Genomic DNA, 19091 nt, shown 5'->3' with positions numbered 1-19091 from the left:
TCTTATATAATTAAATCATATTAAGCCATAATTTTAAAATAAAACTTCTGACGTTCAGATATTTTTTTAATTAATAAAAAATAAAAGTTTCTGTTTTAACTAAATTAAATTTTTTTAAATATTTTATTTGGCAACACTGTTGCATAAGTTTTCCAGATGATTTTCCTGCAAGGATATAAGCAAACCGTATGTACGTGTACGTACATTTAATTGTGGTGAGCTCCGCAGTTCGTGGGAGGTTTCTAGAGGTAGACGAGGGCGAATGTCGAATTTTCTTACCGTGGGACGGAGATGCGCGTGTCAAGAGACCGCGGGAAAATGAATAATGACGAAGTGGCCAAAAAGTGAAAAATGATCAAAGCAAAATGAGGAGGACATATAACACTGCAGCAGATGTCCGAACAACTGATGGACTTGAACAAACAAGACGTTTGCACAAGTAATATTCAACTATAATATCATCAGAATTCATTTTTCTTTATGCTGTTTATTTGCTTTTATATTTGGAAGAATTTTTTCAATGTTACTGGAACATCTAAATTTACCTTATGTTAACATAACCTATATTCATAAACCATAGCCTTTTATTGGCGCGCTTTTGTATAGAGTTTACCTTTATTAATTGGAAAATTTACTCTGTAAAAATATTATGTTATTAACCTATGTATATTGTGTAAAAACATGTACTATTTATTTAGATGTTTAACATGAATCAACTGCAACTACAAAGCATATTTATATCTTTATAAAATATAGTTCAGTATCATAAGGCTAATATAGAAATTTACTAATATGGTTGTAATTGTACCTTTTATTTTATCTATTATTTTATTATTTTTTATTTAACAATAATTAATTTTTCGTGTTAATTGCAAATAATGACTTTTGTTGGTAACTTTGTCACTTTTTGTGTCGTTTATGCATACTGTAATTGAATACAGTATTAAACTTTACTTTAGAAGTAATATAAAAACAATGAGTATTATAAAGCATATAATATGAAACATGTGATAATGTGGTATTTTATAATAATAAATTTATTACAAAAGTATACATAATTAATTATTTGGAATATATTTCATTAATAGGGGTATAACAGATATTGCCAAAAGATTAGATGAACAAAAAAACCATGCATTAACAATAAGAGATTTATTTACCCCTTCAGGGGAAACATTACGGGTGAAGCTTAAAGATTATTGTGTAAGATTAATAACTAAAGATCCTGTTGAGTATGCACGTAAAACTGAAGAGTTATTATGGAGAAAAGCATTTTACGATATTGTTTATGCATCTAAAAAATTACGAAAGGTATTAACATTTGTGTGTTACATATTTAAATAATAAATTATACTATTTTAATATTCTGTTTATTATTATTATTATTTTCATAAATATTATATTAATAAACATAAATTTATTTTAGGATAATGCATGGACTGAAACAGAAAAAGCAATGTTATCTGTTCATCTGGCAGTAGGGATTGGATTTTATCATCATTTAATACTAAAACTGCAATTAGAATATGGTTTAGATCTAGTTGGTACTATTGATTTTGCATTTACACATAATGTAACAGGATTATCAAGTGTAAGTTTTTTTGTATATTCTGTTCCTAAATTTTATAGTAGTGTCAAATATACATTGCTTTTCAAATATAAAAGAGATTTTAATAGATTTAAATTAAATCAGAGTTCATGCAATTTTTTGATGCTCTGTATATGTAATGCTAATTATAGCTAATATATTCAATAAAATTAATTTTATGCTTTTTTGTATTTTACTAGGCAAAAAGTAAAACCAGTCAATCTAAACATACCGAAGAAGTGAAACAGTGTGTTATGCGCTTAATTCATAGAAGTTTGGTATGCCTTGGAGATTTAGCTAGATATAAATTAGAAATAGATCCATATTGGGATCCAATGATAGCAAAGAGGTATTATAAAATGGCTATAACGATTGATCCAAATATTGGAATGCCACATAATCAATTGGGCACTATAGCGGGCAATAAAAATTATGGTCTTGATGCAGTATATCACTACATGAGATGGTTAGAATACCTTTTTATTTCATACCTGAATAACAACATAAGGCTTATTACTTTCTGTTCAGCAATTTTATTAAATTATTAATTGTAATTTATAAGAACATTTTAGTATATAAATTTTGTTAAATCAGTAAGATGTACTATTATAATATTCTTTAAAATCTATTATATTTTTATAATGTGTCTCACTAATTAATAATATATTTTGCATTTAATATAAATTAATAATTATTGTTTTATAGCATTTTATGTTCTGAACCATTTGAAGGAGCAGAAGGGAATTTAAAAAGAGCCATTGTCACACACTCTATTTGTACTGATGAGAAGTGTTCTACATATGTATGTGTTTCAAGATTGTTTTCCTTATTACAATTATGGGATTATGATGTACCAAATTCTGATCGAATAAATCACGAATGTCAGGTACATAAATTAATATATGTATTTGTATATTAAGTTATTTGTTTATTATTCTTATTTTTATAAAAATTAATCTCTATTTTGATTACATTTTTTAAAGGATCTTTTAACTAATATCGAAAATTGCTTGAGTGCAGAACAACCTGAATCAAATGATATAAATTCCAATGAAAAAGAGAGTAATATTGAAATATACCTTCAAAATTGTAAAAATGAACAAACGAATTATTTGACAGATGATATGATATTTAAAATTGTGGCTATATGTTTAATGTCTATGTCAAGATTAAAAAGTAAAGAATCTAGCGAGGCGCAAGGCGTTATCGCTATAACTTTAGCAATATTGTCTCAATTAATACAATTTACAATAACTAGATTACAAGAATCTTTTATAGATTTATCATTACCCAATATGGGACTATCAAATTTGAAAGATAATGACTGTAATACTGAGTCAGTGAATATTGAAGAAAAGAGTAACGCTATACAACAAATAAATTCGAATGAAAGTAACGAATGTAAGATTATAAATGATAGCCAAACATCTTCCGAAAAGGAATGTATGGAAAACAACGGAGACATTCAAAATAGCTCACGAAAAACTCGAGATAAAACTAAAAGTTTGCTCACTAAACTTCGAAGACGAAAACGGAGAAACAGTAGTGATTCAGATGCAAGTGATATTGATCACACAGCTATGGAATCCTCTAGTGATGACATAAATTCTGATGTTTCTGAAACAGAGGACGACATATTAAGTGAAGAAAATGTGTTATCAGAAGATGCATTATCTGAAGACATTACAGATGACGAAGGCGTATCGAAACAAGTAAATCAACAAAATACAGACAGTACTGAAATAAAAAAGATGAATGGACATGTAGAAATGAAAAGAAAAAGTGAAATATCTGATATAGTCAACAATCATGTACAAAATGGTCAACAAAAAACTGATGACCAAGTGGAGAAAAAAGTCAGTGATAAAGATTCGATAATTAATTCTGGAAATACAGAAACAACTAATACAAATAGCACATTCGATGAAAATAGTGCATCATCGGATAGAGTAATATACATTGCTCAACTAAAAAAGCAAGATTTAAAACCAAATGACGTACTAAACATTATAACGGGAAAAGAAATACTGGCATCCATTAAAATATGTTGCGATTGGTTGAAAAGTAATCCAGAAATTATACGTATATGTGGGAAAAGTTCACGCACTTTATTAAAACGCGTTACAATTTTATTGAATTTGATTAGTATTGATACAGAAATGCTCTTGAAAAATTGCAAAGATGATAGTATAATTTTATCAAGTTTAGATAAATTGAAAAAATGCGTTAAGATAGTTCCATTACCAGAAGATATAGATTTGAGAGGATTAAATCTTTTAGAAGATGCTCAGAAATCTTTGGATTGGAAGATACTGCATAAGCATAAGATGAATAAGGAAGAAGAAACTCTATTGAGAGCATTAAAATTAATCGAATTTGGTCATTTTCTTAGTTCCGTTGATGATGCTGGGGTAAAATATGAACAAACGAAGCAATTATTTATAACGATTGATTTGAACACTTCAAACACAAAGGGTAGTAGTAAAGGTTGGGAAATGGATCATTCACGCGGAAAGTTAATGAGACATATGGGAAAATTATGGTTGAAGGCAGAAGTTTGTGCTTTGGAGACTCGTTTAAGATCTAAATTTATGTCTCCTTACTTGGTACCTGATCATGAGGTTTTATCCAAACATACACCAGCTTTAAAGCGATTGGTTTATGCTAAAAAGTTTATTGTTGTGATTCCTAGCGTTGGTACGTTTAATTACATTCTGTTTTCTTTTTGTTTTATTTGTTTCAATTAATAACAATGTATTTTTTTAGTTGTTTCTGCTTTGGATGAAGTCAAACGTATTAGTGGTCGAGCAAGAGAAGCAACACGTTGGTTAGAAGCTCAGTTGAAACGTGGTTCGAGGTTTCTACGGGCTCAAAGACCTCACGAACGTTTAGCACTACCGTTCATTAAAGGGCCAAGGCCAAAGGATAAAGAAGCATGGTTATTCTTTCAGATAATAGAGTGTTGCCATTATCTTACTCAACAAACAAAAGTTGGTATAACAAATGATGCAGAAACACCAGTTGTGACATTATTGACTGGTTGTAATCCAGATGATAAAAGAGTCCTCACTTTTAGCCCAGAAGGATTGGCAAAGAGTGCAGGTATTGCATACAATTTTTTTAGATGTTTTGTTAGAGTAATTTATATAAATTAAAAATAGATTATATCACTTAATATTTTATAATGAATATAATTTGTATTATAACTTAAAATTTTATTTATAATTAAATAATTCAATATATATAATATATATAGAAAAGTTGGATTCTTTGTTCATTTGATAATAGATTAGAATAAAATAGAAATTTAATTTTCAATTTTAGGCGTCAATATCGAATATATTGAGTCATTTCACACAAAGTGGAAGGCATCAAGTAAAAGTCACGGTTGAACATATTGGGTTAATGAAGATGATCATCTGCTGCTTCCTCGTACTGAAGTGAAAGATTAAAGACTTGGCCCTTCTTAAGAGCTGCGTATACGGCGACGCTACGGCATCAGCTGAGCGGGCGAGTCAGAGAGGGCTGGAAACCCAGAAAGGAAAATCGACGGTTCTCCTGTAATAAAACCAGTGGATTAATATCTTTTTTTTCGTGAATTCTAAATAATAAAATGGTTTCCTTTTAATCACCCGTATTGAATTTTATGTTTAAAAAATTGTATTTTTAGGTAAATATTTTTCAATAAAAATAAATTTGCTTTCGCAATTTTTCAATGCTTTAAACAAAGGAAATTGGGATAAAAATTACGTACTTTTGTCTTATTAATTGTTTTTTTTTTTTAATTATAAATAATTTTACCGAAATGAAAATAAATCGTATTATTACGATATAATATTATTAAATTTTGTTATTTTTAACTATCCGAAAATAGCGTCCTTTTGTAAAGAAATAATATTATAAGGAATCGTGACGCGTAATACATTATCATTATCGAAATACACATCTACAGTATTATTTGTAAATGAGGTCTTAAACTAATTGATAAATATGCCGTTCAAAAATTATTAATTTTATTTAATAATAATTTTGTTAAGTACATATTTCATCCAGTTATTGTTGAATATAACGAGTTCTTCTATTTCACAATTTCTTCGTAAAATACGTCAGTTTTCAATGATATAATATATACCAGGTAGATATTTAATACATGACGTATAAGCAAGCTTGTATTAGTATTTTAAAGTTACGATAGTGGTAACACGACATAACCTCTTAATACAACGATTCGTGATTTTTCACAAATTAGACCAAACATTTTTGAACAAGATTATTACTTTGTTATTCACATATTTAAGTAAAAATTGTTTAACAAAACAATAGAATATTTTCTTGATAAACACGTTATGTTTTGATTCTTAACGGAATTATATACAGGTGCTTGACATATCGTATACTTTTCATCATTTCATATATTATGGTTCATAGAATAGTCGCTCAAGTTGACCCTTCTATGTGATCTTTATAGTTTTTTGGAATAACTTGTTAACAAAATTTAGCGTAGTTTCTTCGGGAATCAGTTCGCGAACGAAATTCCCGTGGTGCAAAAAAGAGGTAAAGAATTTAAGAAAAGTGGTACGCAATTGGCCCTCAACGAGGGAGAATCGAAAGCGTCGAAAGTAACGAGTCATCTACCGATTCAAGATGGCAGAAGGCCAGGACACTCAAAAGAAAATTACTGTTAACGTCAAAACGCCAAAAGAAAAACAAAGTGTCGAGATCGAAGAAGGTGCAAGTATTAAAGACGTAAGTTTTTCAATCCTGTATCTATGAATTTCACCAGAAATTAAATTTTGAATTAAATAACATAATTGTCATTGTTGGGTTAACTCTAATAATTATTTCCTTTAAAATTCATAGTTCAAAAAAGCAATCTCGAAGAAGTTCAATGCTCAAACAGAGCAATTATGCCTAATTTTTGCTGGGAAGATTATGAAAGATTATGAAACTTTAAGAACACATAATGTAAAAGATGGTTTCACGGTGCATCTGGTTATCAAAGCACCATGTACTCCTACTAATCAGAATCAAGAGTCCACACCATCTCAAAGATCACATGGTATAAATATATGATATATATATTAGAGAATATTTCATTTCTTAATTCTATTCTTTAAAAATGTGCTGTTATTTTATTCTGAAGTATAAAATATATTATTTTGTTTTATATAGCTGATATAAATGCGAGTCCCTTTGGATTAGGAAGTTTAGGAGGTCTTGTAGGTCTAACATCGCTTGGTTCAGGGTCCACTAACTTCATAGATTTACAACAACGTATGCAACGTGAATTGTTGTTAAATCCAGAAGCACTGCGTCAAGTACTTAATCATCCATTGGTGCAGAGTTTAATGAATGACCCAGAAAGTATGCGTAGTTTGGTTGCAGCCAATCCACAAATGCAAGAACTAATGCAAAGCAGTCCAGAAATTAATCAGATGTTAAATAATCCTGAATTATTGAGGTGAGAATAAAATTATTTAAAGTATAACTTTACAAGTAGCATTTTTATGTTTTTCTACATATGTTATTAAATGTGATTTATGTTCTAAATATTACATTTTTTCAGACAAACAATGGAATTAGCACGTAATCCATCAATGCTTCAAGAATTAATGCGTTCTCATGACAGAGCTATATCTAACCTAGAAAGCATTCCTGGTGGTTATAGTGCACTTCGTCGAATGTATCGTGACATTCAGGAGCCTTTGTTTACAGCAGCAGACAATGAACAAAATCCTTTTGCAGCATTAGTGCAAAACAATAGCGGTGAGGATAGTCAGAATAATCCACAGCAAGGCCAAGAAAATAGGGATCCATTACCAAACCCTTGGTCTCAGAATCAGAGTGACTCTTCAAATCAGCAGCAACCGCAATCGCAACAACAACAACAACAACAACAGCAGCAGCAGCAGCCACAGCAGCCAGGAAGAGGTCTTTTGAATACACCGGGAATGCAAAGTCTTGTGTCTCAAATGATGGAAAATCCACAATTGATACGAAATATGTTAAATGCTCCATATACAAGATCTATGTTAGAAGCTTTGGCAGCAGATCCAGCTATGGCTAATAGAATGATTTCTGCTAATCCTTTCCTTCGAGGAAATCCACAGATGCAAGAACAGATGAGAGCTATGATGCCTGCATTTATCCAACAAATGCAAAATCCTCAAATTCAAAATGTCGTTACTAATCCAGATGCTTTAGCTGCTATTATGCAAATTCAACAAGGCATGGAACAGTTACGTACTGTCGCTCCCGATCTTGTTGAAAAGTAAGTTAGAAATTTTATATACGCATTATAATATAGTTTTTATATCGTATTTTAATAATTATTGTTTAATATAATCGGAGAAGGGGGAGTTACGTTTAAAAGTTAATTAATGTAATATTTTTAGTATGGGATTGACTGTGCCACCTACAACTACAACACCTAATGCAGGTGCAACAAATCCAACACCACCGACGACAGAATCATCAGATACGAACCAGCAAGATTCTTTTTCTCAATTTATGGCACGCATGGTAAACATTTCACATAGTTATGAACGATATATTAAAAGAATTAGTTATTAAGTTTATTTTCGTCAGGTAACGGCAATGGCATTAAATCAAGGTGTAGAAGTGGATGGGCAACCTGTTCCTCCACCGGAAGAACGTTACAGAGCGCAATTAGAACAGCTTACAGCCATGGGTTTTGTTAATAGAGAGGCTAATTTACAAGGTAACGACATCCATGTTTTCTTTTAAAGTTTTCATTATTAATTTATCATGGCTTACAAACATTTTTAATAATATCGATATCTTTTTCTAAGAAATGTAGCTTTAACTATCAATAAACTTTATTTGTTATCGCTATCAAACTAAGAGGTAAAGAATTAAACTTTATAGTATCTTTATCTTATAATAATTGGAATATTATTTTTTTGCAATAACTTCATAATAAAATTTTCCTAATAAGATTACAAATTCTTACATTTCAGTTTTACGAACTTTGTACTTTAATATATTTACTTCATTATGAAATTAAATCAAATTTTGATTTTTTACGATTGAATTAGTTTTTATTAACTTTCTGTACTTAGAAACAGTTTTTGTGGAACTTCTAATTGAACTATAATAATTTTATCAGAATACTTCATTGAATGAAAGTAGTCCTGTATATATTTTAGTTGATATAACTTACATAATTTAAAACTAAAGAGCATATAATATATAAATGTTTATTAATATGAGATCCATTTCAAAAATTGATTTAATATTTCAAAGTACTAAACAAAGTTTATGCGAACATAATTGATCCTTTTTACGGGATATAACAAGTTTTGTGTTCTATCATTTGATATCTGATTATTTTTATTGGAAATTTTCAAAGTGACTACATTTCATTTAATCCATTTATTTGAATATTTTTTGTTTGAAACTTGTCTAGTTATGTGACTATAGAATCGAACAAAGTTTCCAATGCTTTTGAATAAAAATAGAAATGACAAGGTATATATTAACATACTTTGAAGTGCAAGATGGTCATTTTAGAGTACTTCTTGTGTAAATTATTAGATCAAATATCAAATAATAATTCATGTTGCATCTTTCAAATAAGATCAAACAGAATATATATTCATATGAACCTTTTATCATTATTTTAAAATACTGAATCAGTTCCTGAAGTGAATCTCGCATATTAAAAGGTACAGTTTTTAATATTGTAATATACACATATTTTGTTATTGTTTTCAGCATTAATCGCCACATTCGGAGATATAAACGCTGCTGTTGAACGACTACTGTCCAATGGACAAGTATCTATGAGCTAACCACCAATATGCAATACTGTTATTCCATTACTATTTCTAATTTTTTCCTTATTTACCTCTTACAACAGGCGTGGTGAGAGATATATGAGGTAACTGACTGTCAGAAAAAAAAAAAATTATAAACTTCTACCCCAACTCTTGACAGAATACACGCTACTGACTCGTTCAATATGCATTTTTTATTTTTGATTGGTACTTTCATCATATTTCGATGATATAAGTACTGGTATCTAAATGTTTATCTTGTTACATGATATATTTCACTTTTAAAATTTTCTAGTTTAATTCTGTATTCCGTATTTCTCGATGTGCTCTAAGTACTAGGTAGCTCTGTTAATGTCTTTCGTCGGTGTAAATTTGTTTATCGTATATTCAAGAAACAGAGAAAGAGAGAGAGAGAGAGAGGGAGAGCGAGAGCGAGTGAGAGGATGGTTGGGGTGGCGGAAGGTAAACACAGGAATGAGCGAAAGAGTGCATGCAAGAAAGGGAGAAGATGGGCAAGAGAACAAGGGAGCGAGAGAGAGAGAGGGAGGAGGGCGGAGGGGAAGAGTGGGGGAAGAGAGAGAGAGGGAAAAAGAGTTATATTAGATCGTAATACGAAGGACCTACCCTTCTTCTTTGTTATATTGTACATTTATGGTGTTTCTTAGAAACAGTGGAACCTGCATGGAAAATAGATTGCCGTTAAAATAAATATGCTTCTGGCTTGATCAGTCGATTGTAAATTTCATGAAGAAAGGTCATTTCTTTTGCTTAAATGTACGTAATTATTATATTAGTAAATGTACTGCATGAAACGTTCATATGTTTGCCATATACAAAAATGGGTATGTTGTCATATACAAGCATGTTTGTCATACAAAAATGGCTATGGGATAATTATTGATTTCTAAGTAACGTTTGATGTATAGTAATAAATTTGTCGAAACGCGAAGTGAAGAACTTCGAGCAAACAAATAAATCATAATTCAATTTGTTCTTTCTGGTTAAAGAAAAAAGTGTTCGGTGATTCGTTAGTGTTTTCCATGTAAGTTTTGTATGTACGGCAATAAGAAGTGGAAGATTTTTTCTTTATTTCCTCTTTATGCCGACGCACATTGTTTTCTTCTATTTTCTTTTCCGTTTTCTTTATCCTTTAGTTTTTATATTATTAAAAAAAAGTATAAAAAAAAAGTACTATGCATTATATGCCTTTAAGATACAAATTTAGAGATTTGTAGCGTGATGATCGAGAATTTTATGGTGTAGGTTGTTTATAGAGAAACACGCGAAAAGATTGATTATAAACGAAAATATTACATGTAAATGTGTTAAATTGGAAATGTAATCGCCGGTTAGGTTTAAGACATACGAAGGTAGAAGAAGAACATGGCAAATGTTGTAAATTATCTTTATTAAAGGAAAAACAACACAGTTTTAATTTTAATATTTTGAATTGATGTACGATTACATAAATACCTATGCGCATTATAATAAACTTTTATGTGTATTCAGTAAATCTTCACTAAACAAGGTATTCTGTACAAGCGATTATATCACAAAATAAATTTATGTTTGATTCATATTAATCAGTTTTTAAGTACGGAAATATATTTGAAATATTATTTGATTACTTTAGCAATACACATAAGTGAATGATATAAGAATAAAAAACATATATTTAGAAACAACATAGACTGGAACCTATGTAAAATATACATTTTAAATCGAATTGATGTTTTTAGTAACCCGCCTCTATAATTAAAATTTATTATTTAATAAATCCATTACCTATTAGAACATAAATTGATACATTAAATTCTACTTCCATAATACCATAATAATATTTCATGCTTACCATCCTTTACTCTCATAATATTTTGAAAAATAGTTTAAACAGTTGTTATTTATTTTTAATATTCCTAATCAAAGATAATTTTAGGTTTACTAGTCAATGCACTTTAGATATATTTGAGCTATTTCAACTATTTCCGACCTGGAATGAAATATTTCGAGTAAAAGAACGAAAGATTTTGTTTCCCAACAAATTAATGTCATCTTATGTTTACAAACAATACCATACATTGTACTTCAAATTTTATGTAAAACTCACCTATATTCAAAAATAATGGGACATTCGTTTTTATTACTCGTATTATATTGTGTTATGCTATGTGTGTTGCAATTTGTCAATTATAACACCATTAATTCCTCCCTTTATTATAAATAAAGAAATTACATCACTATTGTGCACCATATGATCTTCTATTTCATTGAATAATGAGATACTTTCTGTCTTATAAGTTCCTAAATAATTTCAATTATAAAAAGAAATTATTTTTCAGATATATTTCTACAATAACGAAGTTTGGATTTAATACTAATGAATTCATTCGTGATTAAATTTATTTGACATACCGCCAAACTCGAATATCATAGCGAATAATTTATTGACTGCATGAGAATATACGTTATTTTTTTAAGTTGGGAATAACCATTCACAAAGCTAATACTACGATTCATACATAAAATTAACAAAAACATCAATAACAATAATAATAACGATAATATTAGTAATAATAATTGCATATCGAGAATAAAAAAATATTTACAAAATTCAAGTAAATAATTTAATAGTTAAGTATTAATGATTAGCATTTTTCAATAACGAAATTCAAATCTTCATGGAGAGGGAAATACAAACGGACGATTTGCGCATCCCCTCTTCTGCGTCGTCCACGAACTGCACTGTACTACGATCAGTCGGTTGGCGCGGTGGCGATTCAGTCTGTGTTGATCGCTCGCACGGTCTACATTGTAGTGTGTGCTGTGAGGTATGTAACGCCGGCTTCTCAAGGCAATCGTTGATCTTGAGAAACACACGACGGTCGTCGGATTGACGTTTCTTGTGGTGTGAGAAACCTCGTCGGAGTCTGCGCGCGGGCAGCGCGGACGAATCGCGTCGCGGGCACGCGAGCCGCCTGGACTATCACGTGTGCATTTGAATTTTCGAAAAGATCGAGTGCCGGGTGGTGCAGGTGTGGTTTGTTCAGTGCAAAAGGTGGTGCTCAAGCCCAACTCGGTGTATTCTCGTCTTCGAAAACGTTGGCAGAGCCAGCGGAATGTGGCACGAGGTGAGTTAGCAGCCCGCCCGGTTTCGCCGAGGCCAGGGACGGATCTCGATGGGCCCTTTTCCTTTTCTCTCGCATTTCGCGGTTTCTTCTAAACCTTTATTGTCGTGTGAATCTTTCTCCCTTACTAAAGTGGTCAATATTACGCATTAATCTGCAAATACTGCGAAAGTAGACCGTATGGTATCGTTTGTGAAAATTTGGCAGTTACAGTATGTTCGCACAGTGTTCGCTTTAGCTAGTAAAATTAGTAACGATGCTACTTGTTACTTGGAGTTTGCAATTGTGCGTGTAACGTGACAACAAATCCAAATCATTAAAATTCCATTTGTAAATGAGTTTTTAAGTTTTTAACTTCGTTAGAAATGTTGATAATGACTTTTCAAGAAATTAGTCCGTAGAGAAATCACGTGATCAAAATGTCTGTACATATATAGTTGTTTTCCTTGTTTTAGATCCACGTAACTTTTGATTTGCATATTTGAACAATCTTCATAGTTTATTTGTCGTTGTATACTGTGTTGTGTATATTCGGTAACTCCAAAGAAGCTCCATTTAAAACGTGCAACCGTGTAACGCGAAGAAAAACATTTGTTCGTGGAGATAGGATCGATAAATACGTTACGCGCCAACTGCTTGGTGAAAAAACTTGATAGTGCGTCGTTTTAAGGATACTTCGTCGCATTTACAAAGTAACATAATTGTAGATATATTATGATCAAAATTACATGACTAATAGTATTTTGTAAATGGTGAATTAATAAATATATTAATAAATAAGTAACAGAATTTATATAATTTTGTAATATTTAAAAATAATTGTTTGTCTTCTACGTCAAATTTTGTGGATATATTTATTTACAACTTTTGTCATTTCTATTAAGCTCATTAGAATAATAATGTTGAAAGTATTATAGTAAATCGGTTAATAATGAAAAATCGCTATATAAGATTATTAATGAAAAGTATTTATTGGTAGAATATATTAAAATAATTGCATTTATTTCAATTTTCATTACTTGAATTATTTATTGATTGAAATTTATAACTGAAATTACTTAATTAAATTTGATAAGAATTTTTTCTCATTTCTTTCTCATAAAAAACAAGTATTGAATAATTTTGACAGGCGCGAACCATTTATTATTTCATTATGTGAAATAATGACAGATGTTTAAAATAATATATTACTAATGCAAAATAAGGATTCGTTTCAAAGGAACGTCAGACTCATAAATATTTACAAAAATATTCATAAATATTTCCTTATGCATAATTAATAACTGGCTTTTTTATTTAATAAAACTACAAACTATGAAGCACTAAATCATGCCATATTTAATACCGGTCAAAATATTAATTTTACGTGTTTACACATTATAATTTAAACAGCGATCTAGTTTTCTCAAATAATATCATCATATGGTGATATTACATTCTTCGTGACTTTTGGCGCTATTAAAATGATAAATAAATTTATATACTATTTTAAGATGACGCGAAGAAAATCTTACAGATTTTTATTTTTACAAAATATTTGTAATTCAAAAATAAGTTTTTAATCAGTGTTTAAACTAAATATTTGCATAATTTATATGAAATTACACTATTTGTCCATATTCTTTAATGTAGGAAGTATATAATGTACCGATAAAATCTTCGACTAAACTATTACGTAAAATGCATGAAAATAATCTATTAATCCTAAAAGGATAAAATTCGAGGAATTCCAGTTATGTGATGGGCAGATGTTGTTCCAGGCAAATGGCTCACAGTTGGCATAAATAATGGGGTCACGTACGAGATTAGCCTGTTCCTTACGTCATTGCCATAACTTTGCTCTCTTTGTTGTATTTTATATCTGTGTCAAGCTTGCATGACCAATTTCTTCCATTTTAAGAAATAGATTCCGGTGTACATTGAAATTGCAATAAATCACTAGCTTTTATTAAGTACATCAATAATAATATCTCAGTTCATATATTTCACGGTGTCGTATCATATCATTTTGCAAGTAAAATTTTTTAGTTATTCTTCAGTGATAATTGTACTAATAGTTGTCGAATCAAAATTAAAAGTTTTTAATATGTAAACAATTTATTTGATTTACATAAAATAAAGCGTGTGTCTTAGTGGAAAACGGTTTCAGAATTTTTTGTAGAAAAAAATGATTGGAATAATTTGTTAGATATATATTAAACTAAATATACACATATATAATACATTATATGCAATGAATCGTATAATAATGTTACGATTATACGTATAATAATTTGCTAATTTTATCGAATGAAATCTTTTCCTCGTTGTTATATTTTTCTTATGAAAAATAAAAGGTAGTACATACATAATATTATTTATTCATATTCAAGATTAATATTATTCTTAAATAATATATCTATTTCTAAATATATTAGAAATTCTTTATTTAATTATACCACGGAACATATTGTACCCTCTGTAGGTGTTTAGTCGTCATTTTTGTCGTGATCTTTTATCACATACACTTGCGCTATCTTTGCGTAGTGTTCGAACTTCTATGCTATTAAAGACATCGTTAGTCGAAAGATGTCAGAAAAGTCGGGTTTGACAGCCCCCCGTGATTTCCGAAGACTAACGTCGCCCCTGTGACGGGGAGAAGAGGTGGACTCGCGATTCGTGTATGCAGGAGATTTTGTATCCGTTACTCCCTCGAACGCTTTCCATCTCACACTGTTGAATCGCGGCGAAGATTAATTTGTCTTCGGCCGTTCGAGCGCTAGAGTGTACATGGTGTTTCTTCCATTTTCGTTGGAACGCGTTTCTTCTGTATCCTTTCATCCTCCATTTGCAATTACATGTTCTTCTCGATGTTTTATCGACTGAGAATTTTTAACTCCGCCTGTCGATAATTTGATTTCATGGTAACATCGATTACGTTATATTTATAGGTTATATGTAGTGTGGCGCGAAATAATAACAGATTCGACGAGTATTACGTAATTACCAACCTTGTCTAACAACTATGATAATGTGTTTTAGGGATTGAAGATTTTCACCACTATATTATTGCCCCTTTAGAGGATCAGTTATGCAATCTGAAGTTGTCGAGAAGGAAAGGTGCTTCTACGACTCTGTGTTAGACAACGCATGACACGCGATATGTTTGCATGTACCCTTGCGCTTTTATCTTGTTACTTGATTGAAAGTGTGAATAACTGTCGGTATCATGAGGCTGTTTCAACACGTATGTTATCTGAAGGTAATACTCGAGTTACTGATTTTATAAAATATTTTACGTAGAATCTGATGAAATTGATATTTTAACAATTATTTCAATATGACGCAAGCTTGAAAATTCCCGCTCAAAGAACCTATATCAATCTTCGCTACGAGGGAAATGGCATATTTTCATGAACAGCAACAGTGAAAAATACTGAATGAGAACAAGAAGAATTTCTTAACTTCAATTAGTGTAAAAGGGAGGAAACAAAAGTACGCTGTCAGTCGTAGGTTGAGCCCTGTTGATGAACGTATACGAAGGTTATGCTGTAGCAAAGGCACTCCTTAGTTCTGGCTCAAGGTTGGACTATTAACAGACTAAAGCACACCGACGGGTTTACGTCGTTACGAAGAACGACTTGCTGCGACATGGACTTCGAGGTTAGGAAATAGTGAAAACGGCGAAAATCCAGCTGACGAACTTCATTTGTCTCAATTGTGACTGCATTTTCATAGAGGTTACTTCGACTACATAGTATCTTTTGATGCCTTACATAAAAAGTTCCTCGAGATTCATTTATTGTTTTGATTAAAGGTTAGCTTATTATTTTTATTAAACATTTCATAAAACATTGGAGATTATGTGACTTTATAATTGTTAACTATGGTTTAAAATGTCTTATACTTAACTTTATTTTTAAATTTGCCGCCGTTTTGATTTTGGTTATCTTCGAGAATAATAATATTTTTTAAATATTTGCGGAATTAAACTTTAACCATTAAGTCATACAGGATTTTATTTATTTATAAATTTCATTTTTAGGTTCCTGTATTACAAAAAGCAAGAAAGCAAAAGAAGACATTTTTAACATAGTATTTATCATATACGTATTAATTAGTTTTTAATAACATTGTTCATGACCTAATTTTTATAATTCTTTTTAATTACTTGCTTATTCTCAAACTGTAAGTTGTTCTCAAATTGCTAGTTATTAGGGGACCGTGAATGCACGTTAAATTTCATCTAAGTATATAATTACTGCAATCGTAGGTATGCAACATTTAAAATTAGTCGTCGAAAAAGATGAACACTAATGAGCTCAGCGTTCGAAGAGGTTAAGTTTGGGTTAGATTTCGATTTCAACTTGTGGTTAAATAGTGAGTATTAACGTTCGATACTTCCTGTGCTTGCCAGTGCAGGTGTTGCAAATAATAGTTCGGTGAGAGTAAGAAAAGGATACATAGAGTGTGAGACTAGCGTAATGGTTTCGAATTTACTAGGTACACGCCGGTTGTGTACGTTCATCTCGTGTAAAATAAAACGTTGAAAAGTTGAGGAAATTGGGATCTGGCCTTGGTTCAAACAACTGCTTCGACTTTGATCTGTTGTTTACTAATTAATTCGCGGTCATAAACCACTTAATACGATATTGTAGTTTATTAAATTCATTTTCTTTTTTTCCTTTGTAATATGTGGAACGTGAGATTATTAAATTTTAGTTTATACTAACAAAAATACAATTCCAGTTCATCATACTTTATTTATAATTTTTGTATTGTTGTTTAATTGGTTGTTAATGCCTTTTTGCATTAATCAATACCTTCTTTGTATCAATTCTTTCTAAATATTGGTGTTTTTTAGATTAATTTCTTTTTTTTCTAATCCTTGTATTAATTTGAAATTTAATATTTTCTTTAGATCACACCAGACTATGACTAATGAAATAAATATTTTTGTAAATGATTGTAAATTAAAAATTTCACGGGTATTAACGTGCACAACATTTACAGCACTGGAGGTCCTAGAAATTCCTAAAAATCTAATATTCTTCTGTTATTCAGTTGGTCTTACGTTTAACCTATTCGATAAGGAGATGCAAATGTCGTTACGATTAATCAAAATGAAAAACCACGGACACGTCATAACTAAGGAGGTATTTGCTGTGAAAATATATTTTATCGTTTTACCTCTATTTGCGTAATCCACATTCTTATACCTATATATGATTTCAAAAGCACCAAATAGAGCACGAGAAGCAGAAGAAACGGGAACGAAGCAAGGGAAGAAGAGAACGTGTGCAAGAGAAATGCAAGCAGAATGAAAAGTGATCGTACTAAGAGGCGCAAATGCCAGCAAAACGTCGGGTTACAGACCAACGCGATATTCGCCTCATCGTCGACTTGTGCGGTCGCTTCACGGCAATTTTGCAATTTTCCTTTTTCCCGCCATTCCTTCGCTACACCTTCACACGCATGCACGCGGTTCAAACGTTACATTTGCAGCGACTTGTCTTTTGCGCATGTCCTTCCTAACGTATATGCGTTTAGGTTAGAAACACCCGAGGCGATTCTTAACGAACCGGCTGTCAATTCAACGCCGACGTTTGCAGTTGTGCAGAGTGTAAAAAATGTTCTGGTATTCGTGGGTAATTCAACGATGCTTTTGTATCAATAGAGATTTGTTAAATTCAAGGTCAGATTTTCGCGTTATCTCTTCTATCGAATTAAGAGAACAGAACGAATTAAAGAAACTGCGTATATGTTTCTGTCCATTAATTGTATATACGCAACTGTTAGATCCATGTTAAATCTAACCTTTACGGGTTATACCAATAGGAAGTATCGATAATGAAATATCGATATATCGATACATCATTTACAGTACAAAGTTTTAACAAATTTTGATGACTCAATATTTGTGGATAATTCGAGTGATTTATTCATCGTAATATTGAAATTTGAGATTTAATTTTTCTGTTGTAATATATTCTGTTCAAACAAGAGGATAAATCATGTTAAACGAACCGTACATCACAATTTGAGAGTTTTATATATGAGAAGGTCGTTAAATCAAGTCTGAAAGTATCAATAATGACGTACATATTGTAAGGTCGATAAATATTTTTCTAACCTAGATTTGAATGCAGAATCTCCAATTGTTTTTATTGCCAATTAGAAAAAATAGTAACAGATGAAATAACTTTTTAATATCTATATTAATATTCGTATGAATTTTATATTAAATCACGTTAGTATTTTTCATAAGACATAAGTTAGTTAGTGTTTAGGTGATTATGTAGTAATAGTCTGACTATTATTATCACTGTTACTTTTACTATTGTACCTGCCATGTTTACTGTTTTTATTTCTACTACTACTATTGCTATTGGTATTATTGTCATTGCTGCTATTGTTGCTACTATTTCTACTAATAATAATAGTAGAAATAATAAAATGAAAAGCTGCAGTCTTCATTCTTTTTTTTTACATATAAAAAAAGTAAAAAGTTATATTACAAACATTACATAATTCGGTGTAGAATAACTATGGCAAATTATATCCCTATGAATTCAATAGTATAAAGATACCTCTGAAGAA

At 30.6% G+C, this 19091-nt stretch overlaps 3 protein-coding genes across 3 annotated transcripts; 2 read left to right on the top strand and 1 right to left on the bottom strand.

Annotated features, from left to right (window-relative positions):
* Nucleotides 1–177: 177 nt before the first annotated feature.
* Smg5 (Smg5 nonsense mediated mRNA decay factor) lies at nt 178–4996 on the top strand. The gene is made up of 8 exons (XM_017904686.1): nt 178–439; nt 1089–1311; nt 1427–1591; nt 1789–2054; nt 2294–2474; nt 2572–4285; nt 4355–4690; nt 4913–4996. Exons 1-8 carry the CDS (start codon nt 366–368, stop codon nt 4978–4980), a joined length of 3027 nt encoding a protein of 1008 aa, XP_017760175.1. The 5' UTR covers nt 178–365; the 3' UTR covers nt 4981–4996.
* Nucleotides 4997–5961: 965 nt separating this feature from the next.
* Ubqn (ubiquilin) lies at nt 5962–9571 on the top strand. Its single transcript, XM_017904685.1, has 7 exons — nt 5962–6334; nt 6449–6647; nt 6761–7049; nt 7155–7859; nt 7984–8110; nt 8177–8309; nt 9326–9571. The coding sequence occupies exons 1-7, from the start codon at nt 6233–6235 to the stop codon at nt 9400–9402; spliced, it is 1632 nt and encodes a 543-aa protein (XP_017760174.1). The 5' UTR covers nt 5962–6232; the 3' UTR covers nt 9403–9571.
* A 5500-nt stretch (nt 9572–15071) lies between these two features.
* On the bottom strand, nt 15072–17972 carry LOC108550803 (uncharacterized; the record flags this gene model as incomplete). The annotated part of the gene is given in 4 exon segments (XM_017904668.1): nt 15072–15349; nt 15352–15378; nt 15381–15431; nt 17873–17972. Coding segments are annotated over 4 exon segments (402 nt in total), but the record flags the coding sequence as incomplete, so codon positions are not given.
* Nucleotides 17973–19091: the final 1119 nt, after the last annotated feature.

Source organism: Eufriesea mexicana, unplaced genomic scaffold, assembly GCF_001483705.2.
Source record: "Eufriesea mexicana isolate 0111107269 unplaced genomic scaffold, ASM148370v2 scaffold2977, whole genome shotgun sequence".
In the NCBI taxonomy this organism is placed as follows: Eukaryota; Metazoa; Arthropoda; class Insecta; order Hymenoptera; family Apidae; genus Eufriesea; species Eufriesea mexicana.
The sequence above is the reverse complement of the archived record's forward strand: the minus strand, read 5'-3'. Positions and strand labels throughout refer to the sequence as shown.

Excerpts from the sequence above, each read along its gene's own strand:
- Ubqn (XM_017904685.1), top strand. The coding sequence starts at position 6,233 with ATGGCAGAAGGCCAGGACACTCAAAAGAAAATTACTGTTAACGTCAAA. Across the intron at positions 7,050-7,154 it reads AATAATCCTGAATTATTGAG|ACAAACAATGGAATTAGCAC; the intron begins GTGAGAATAAAA and ends ACATTTTTTCAG. Across the intron at positions 7,860-7,983 it reads GCTCCCGATCTTGTTGAAAA|TATGGGATTGACTGTGCCAC; the intron begins GTAAGTTAGAAA and ends TAATATTTTTAG.
- Smg5 (XM_017904686.1), top strand. The coding sequence starts at position 366 with ATGAGGAGGACATATAACACTGCAGCAGATGTCCGAACAACTGATGGA. Across the intron at positions 2,475-2,571 it reads GAATAAATCACGAATGTCAG|GATCTTTTAACTAATATCGA; the intron begins GTACATAAATTA and ends CATTTTTTAAAG. Across the intron at positions 4,286-4,354 it reads TGTTGTGATTCCTAGCGTTG|TTGTTTCTGCTTTGGATGAA; the intron begins GTACGTTTAATT and ends GTATTTTTTTAG.